This window comes from Polyodon spathula, chromosome 2, assembly GCF_017654505.1.
Source record: "Polyodon spathula isolate WHYD16114869_AA chromosome 2, ASM1765450v1, whole genome shotgun sequence".
Lineage (NCBI taxonomy): Eukaryota > Metazoa > Chordata > Actinopteri > Acipenseriformes > Polyodontidae > Polyodon > Polyodon spathula.
The window spans coordinates 58396437-58403368 of record NC_054535.1 but is presented as its reverse complement, the minus strand read 5'-3'; the positions used below and the strand labels follow the sequence as shown (position 1 = coordinate 58403368).

At 34.5% G+C, this 6932-nt stretch overlaps 1 protein-coding gene across 2 annotated transcripts in view; it reads right to left on the bottom strand.

Annotated features, from left to right (window-relative positions):
• Positions 1-372: 372 nt before the first annotated feature.
• The window catches only part of LOC121298781 (serine-rich coiled-coil domain-containing protein 1-like), a 304830-nt gene continuing 298270 nt past the window's right edge, over positions 373-6932 (bottom strand). For both annotated transcript variants that reach the window (XM_041226014.1, XM_041225998.1), the window contains one exon: positions 373-1702. In XM_041226014.1, the coding sequence (XP_041081948.1) occupies positions 1617-1702 (86 nt within the window). In that variant the 3' untranslated portion in view covers positions 373-1616. The remainder of the gene's footprint in view (positions 1703-6932) is intronic.

Sequence of the window (6932 nt, the reverse complement as noted above, 5' to 3'; positions counted from 1 at the left end):
TAAAAAAAAAAACTTGTTTCTGTCAGTTTGAAAAATAAGTTAAATGTAACTGTGTTTATTAGTGTATGAAATAAATTATCCGTATACACTACAAGTGCTTTCTATTAAACTAAGTACTTGTAGTTACATGTGTATATCAAAACCTCAAAATGTTTAAAAGATGTAGACATATAGAATAGTAATTTATATTCTTAGAAACCACATTTGCATATTTTTTTTGTACTGCAGACATCCATATCAAAATGTATGCAATGAATTAGCATTTATTTTCAGATTTCTAAATTTTTTTAAATATAATTTTGTAATTAACACTTTTTGAATTGATCATTACCTACTTACAAACTCACTTCAAACATACAACAAGGGGTCCAGATATCTCTTAATGTTTTAATTTTTTTTATTTCTTTAAAAGCAAGTTAAAAAGTTTTGGCAGCACTGATGCTTCCTACAATTAAATATCATGCTGCTGTTGCTGTTTAACATTGAAGTGTTCAGCTTTAAAGCTCTCACCTTTTAAATGGCTATTGATAGGACAAGGGGCAATGCACAGTAAAGAAAGCTGTTGACCGCGGACAGCATGCAATTACAACTTTTAGCAGCTCTTTGCTGGTGACTTTTTTTTTTTTTTTTTTAACTATTTAACTGCTCATTCTTGATACAGCAGTATTTAGGGGAAAGGGTTAAAACATGTGTTGAAAAGGACAATGTACAAATACATTTTCTATAAATGTGGTTAAACAACAGAGCAGCATCCATTTTAGCATGTGTCTGTACAAAAAATTGAATTAATAGAGTAGTGAATCATAGCACTTGGAGCAACAACAAAAAAAAAATCCAAACTAAGCTTAAATGGAAACATATTTTCATATACATGACTTTCATGATAGTCCTTAAACGTGCCACAAAAATTCAGATTTTACTACAAATCTGTAACCCCCTGCCGCCTAGTGTCAAATTGAGTAGAATCTGTAATATTAACAAATTACAGTTTGTTGTAATTGTGCCATAAATGGAATGGCAACTATTAACATAGGAATCTGTTTTTGTTGCTATAGGGGGAAGCAGAAACAGCAGATTTTGATAACATTAAAAGGAGCAGTGACAGGAGGCTTGGCAATTACAACACAGAAGCATTTCCCACATGCCTTAATCACATTATTTTTATGAATTAGTAGAAAGGGATGAGGGAGAAAACTTTCAATACAGTTCACACATCATGTGGGCTGAGACTCTGCAGCTCTGCAGTCTGTAAAGTGTGCTGAAGAAAGACATTCTTCCTGCTGTACATGTGCAAGGAGAGGGGTCCCCTTGGAGGTTGTCCAAGCCTGCCTTTGAAAGTGGAGTGTTGCTTGGGCAAAGCAATCTTCTCCCTCTGACAAGCAGAGACAACAGGAAAGCTCTCTGTGTCAGACACTTGATTGCTTTTGCTCCGGTAGAGGCTGCTGGTGTCGGAGCGGCTACCTCGGTGGTTGTGTGTGAGACTGGCAGTAGGTACAGCAGTCTTGTGTTGGGGTGCATGCGATGCCTCTTGTTGTTTTAAAAGGTTGCTGAAGTACAAGCTGGGTGCCTGGCAGATTTTGCTCTCGCAGGTGACTGGTCTGTCTGAAGATGGTCGGCTAAATTGGTCCTCTATGGGAGTATGCACTAACCTTCTGTCCCTTGAGTTGAGGTTTTGGTTCATAGGTCTGTTTAGACATATAACCTGCAGCGAAAAGAGAAAAAAAAAACAGTTTCTTTTTTTTTTTTATGTTTAATTTCAAATTGGAAATATCTTATTAACTGTTCTTGCTATGTGAACCTACAGAGACTCTAAACTTATATATAAATCCCACAGTACTATTAATGATCTAGTTAAGAGCCCAGTGTATTAGGCATACTGTGTTTACAGTGTAAAACAAATATATATATATATTTTTTTTTAAAGTGTAATCCCCCCCCCCCCCTCCAATCTCACAAGCTTCAAGCCAGAATCACTTTTATGCCAAGAAATCCAGCGCATCCTGGCCAGTAGGGTTCATTGTTGCATGGTGAGAACAAAGAGTCCCTAACAGTTTCTCATCCCCCACCCCGGGAGAGTCCCCAACAAAGTTCAGCCTCTGCACAGCCCGGATACTAACCGGTGCCATTCAAACTGTGTGACTTATCCTGCACTCCCAGCTGTAGCAAATTAACTGGATGAGCCACTCGGGGACACCCCAAAATATACATATTTCAGCGGATGAATGGAATGGCTCCCACTGAAAGCATGTAACATGTAGGCCTATAATTTTCATTCTATGTTGAATACACAATAGCAAGTGGTATCCTGAACATTCTTTGTACTACTGATCTATTTAGATTTTCCTAATCCAAGAGTCAGTGTACTATTTTAAAATATCATTTACTCTGTTTAGTTCATTTTCAGTGGAATTTCCCTTCATATTTGCTGTTATCTCTTTTTCAGTTTGACTTACTGTAACCGGAGTTGAATAGTGCACATGCCTATCAAATGTTGATTACAAACAAGGAAAATAAGCCCATTTGATGAACAAACGTAAAACTAAAAGCCTTCATTTTTTCCTATACATAGGCTGTTTTACCAAATTCTTGTCCCTTTGGGTTCCCGAAGAAACATTTCTTCAGTCCTTTTTTTGACGACTTTGTTTCTAGCAACCTTTAAATTATAACATCCAAAAAATAAATAAAAATAAAATTGAGTGTGTGGATTATTCCATGCAGCTCTATTGATAACACTCAGGGTAGAGACTAAGATGGGCCAGTTGCAGTGTAAACATACCGCAACTTGCATTTTCGTTGCGACAATTCGCAAAGTATACATTTTGTAGTGTAACAAAAGAAAATGTGTTAATGAAGAGAGCCGCAATAAATTAATTTAAATATTTGTTGCGTCCTTTCGCCCGCACATAAAAAAATAGTTTCTCTCAAAAAGCTTTTCATAATCATGCAGTAGCCCCTGCTAAATGCAGTAGCCCCTCGCTAAACCAGACATGTTTGTCCAACATAAAGATACAATTTTTACACACATATACATTTATAGGGCTCAGTGTATTTTAAATGTATAAATCATTACGCTGAAATAACACTCATGTGTTTTGGGTAGGCTACACGTTACATTATGTAAAAGTATAAATCTGTAGGCCTATAAAGTACACAGTACAGCAGTAGTAAAATCAAATTAATACCTAGCGCACTTTCTTTTTACTTTAGGCTGTAGGCTACTGGTAACTAAATAAATCATGCTGCTGCATTATACACATTGGTGTACAAGCGAATAAAAGATTATTTTAAATTGAAACTAAATGATTGTATTATTATTATTATTATTATTATTATTATTATTATTATTATTATTATTATTATTATTATTATTAACTTGGTCTATTTAGTAGCCTAGACAATTAACAAAATAGGGCATGGTGCCTTATTGACAAATTATGATACTTGCAGTAGGACAGGCAATTCTCGTTATACGAATTTCAAGCGACCAGCAACAAATTTTGCATTATATCACTAATTCCTATTATCACAAGTAGCCTAGAAACCAAATGTATACTGTCAGTTTTTATTTAAGTTAGTCAGGGGTGCAGTGCAAAATTGTGCATAATTATAAACCACCTGCACATTAATAGAATATACATATACTATACAGATGTTCAGAATAAGCAGGAGGGGTTAGAGGCACATGTGTGCATTCTATTGTAGAGGCACATGTGTGCATTCTATTGCTCCCAACACGTTGGGGAACCCAGAAATGTCATAGAAATTTGTTTCAAAGGATTGTAAGCAGCGTTCCATCTAAGATTTTTAGATACTGAGAAACTTGTTGTTTTGACTGAGAAAGGGTAAATTATCGGTGAGAAACCTTCGGCCACGCATTAACCCTTTTTAATATATTTTTGTTACATTATACAATTTTGAAACAATTCAACAAGTATCTCAAATATTTTACATATTCACTAAATTTAAACAAGACATTTATTGTGGCTCTGCCTCTGATTTTGAATCATCCTCTGATCCTATGCAGCCCTGTCGGTTGTTATCATAGATACAGACTGCATGCTTAACTGGTGGCCTGCATAAAATTGCTTTATACTGCTGCATAAAACACTGGCGTCTTTAGGGCTACTAATTGTTCCATTCTTGGGAATACCAAATTCTGTTTTTCAAAAATGGCCAATTCCATTTGTTCCCACTTTTTATCAAGGTATTAATAATTAAATATGGCATTTGAACATAAATATAATGTTGGTAGTTAAAAAGTAAATTTAATAAATGTTACCACAATTCTTTTTTTTTTCCACAATCAGACTCTTGTTGCTGTAATATAAGTAAAGCATGTCATGTTTATAGACATCACTTGGCTCATTGCTGGCATTAAAATAAACAGAAAAACCTAAGAATTATATTACAACAGTTCAGAAAACCAAATGTTCAGCACAGTTGTGAGAATAATATTTACAGTCTTCCACTAATACAGTAGTTCAGTCTACAAATAAAGGTGTTTTGAAAAGGTCTGTTTAGCTTATTGCTGGCATTTACAATAACAATACAAAATATGAAACAGTATAGTAACAGTCCAGCAATGTCATATGAGTAATCCTATGAACAGTACTCCACAAATTAAGTTTAGCGTTTTACTGGCATTGTAATAACCAGGATAAAATATGAAACACTGATAAAGGCGTGTTTACTGATTCGTTGCTCTAAAACAGGTTCACTGCTATGTATTACCCGATTGTAATTTAAACAGCACATCTTTTAATGTAAATGCATAATTAATTCTCTCAATTGTTTCTTTCCTAATTCTGCAGTGTTATTTGTAAGATTTAAAAAGAGGCGTGTCTCCAGACAGAATGTCTTTATGAAACCAACGGTGTGTAGTGTAGTGACTACATCCTTTACACAGTAAAGTGATCAATTTCCTTTAAGGATTGTATAGCTAGAAAAATAGTTTTGAACTTATTTCTTTGTCATCAGAAAATATAATTCAATTAAGAAACATCCATGGTTTAAAATTCCTAATAATTATAGCTTCATTAAAGGTAGCGTGAAAAGAAATAAACTAAACAATAATGAAACACGCAATTAATTTAGCTTACTTACTCTGGGAAAGCTCTGCTTTGAGCGCAGTATCTTAGGTCTTAGTTTTTCAGCATTACTGAAACATTGCTTTTTTTCTTTGTTGGTGCAGCCGCCATGTTGAGTTTCAGCAGAGACATGGAGTGAAGTCACACGATGAATAAACTCACAAAAAAAATGAATGGACATGGCATGTCTTCAATTACTATATACTTAAATGTTTATTTTTTTTTTACTAATGTGCTGATTACATTATTTACCAGTTTTAAAACCCTTAAGATGATTTCTGAAATGGTTGTTTTTTAAAAAGGAAATAAAACAAAACGTCAAGTGTGAGTATTGTGATTTGTGTTTGTTTACTGGAGTATTTTATACTTCTAAATAATGCAAGAAGATTGTGCTCCATTGATTTTAGTATTCAATTATACAACGAGTTAAAAAAGTTTTAAAAAGTTCATGAGCAGCACTATAGAGACAGAATCACCAGAGGCCTGCTTCGCCCACCCTGTACCAGTAGATTCGCTGGTGCCCGAGTGAATTCTGCACTAATGTGACGTGCATTTTTACAGAGGGGAAATCAAAGAATCAGCTGCAAGACAGACACACATATCCTTAAGTTAATGCTTTGTAAGAATTGTCTCAAAAAAAAATAGGTTTATCTTGAGAGGCTGGAGTGTCAATTGAGGTTGATATTAATGATAATAACTTGCCTTAGGAGGGCACAACTGGCAACGTATGAGAAAAAGCAGACTGGGAAATACCAGTAGCAATTGTGACTGTTTAAAACATGCTTTCAAAAGTTCTTAAATTGATGCAATTTTAAGTATCACAATTGCCAGCAGCTTTAGTATATCTCATTATAATAATTGAGAACCCTCATTTTCTCCACCCCAGTTTTGCGAATTTATGCAGGAATGCCGATAATTACATACTTATCTAAGGCTGAACCGCAAAGGAAAACTACTGCTGCAGAACATTCTCTAAAAAGCCGCTAACAGCATTGCGCTTCTTTAGTACATTTCACCTTAGACTTCTGACTTGTTTGCAACTATTTTGCGACTAGTAGGGTAGGCTAGAACACTTTAGTACATCTACCCCCAGGCATCATGAGGAATAATAATAATAAAGTATAAACAACTTTACAATTTGAATCAAACTTTGCACTAGTATAAACAAAACACAAATTGGACCCATACATGCATCTATCACATACTCTCTGTAGATACTGTATACATTATGTGCCATAATTATGTATCCATTACCACCTAATATACAGTACCCAGTTTCGTTTTAAACACACATGGAACATTAAAAGTACTGTACTGCACATAATAGCGAATAGAACTTAAATGCATCAACCTATGGGTATCAGAAGTTTTGTTTTCTTCTTACAAGCTATTATAACAAAATCGACTATCAAACAATGTCAGTTTAATAATGATTTTAGTTCCTATATATTACTGAATTCAACCAGACTAACAAGAAGTTGTATTTAAACAATCGCTGAAATAAACATTCTATAAATGTAACACATTTTCTGCCATTAACTATACACAATTAGAGTTATTGATACCATGAGGTATTGACTATATGCACAAAATGTAAGGCACCTCCATATATAATGATAACTTGTGCTAAAGAAAGTTCTTTAAAAATACTGTATAAACATCACATGTCTGCTTGTCTCTATTAGATCCCTGTCACAATTGATATGTACCCCCAGCTATATACAGGAGTTCACACTACAGTATACTGGGGGCCACTAAGCCCTGCAACTACACCCATAACATGTAATATAACCTGGTAACTGGATCTTTAAAATCAGACAAGTGGTTTTCAAGTTCAAGCCCATA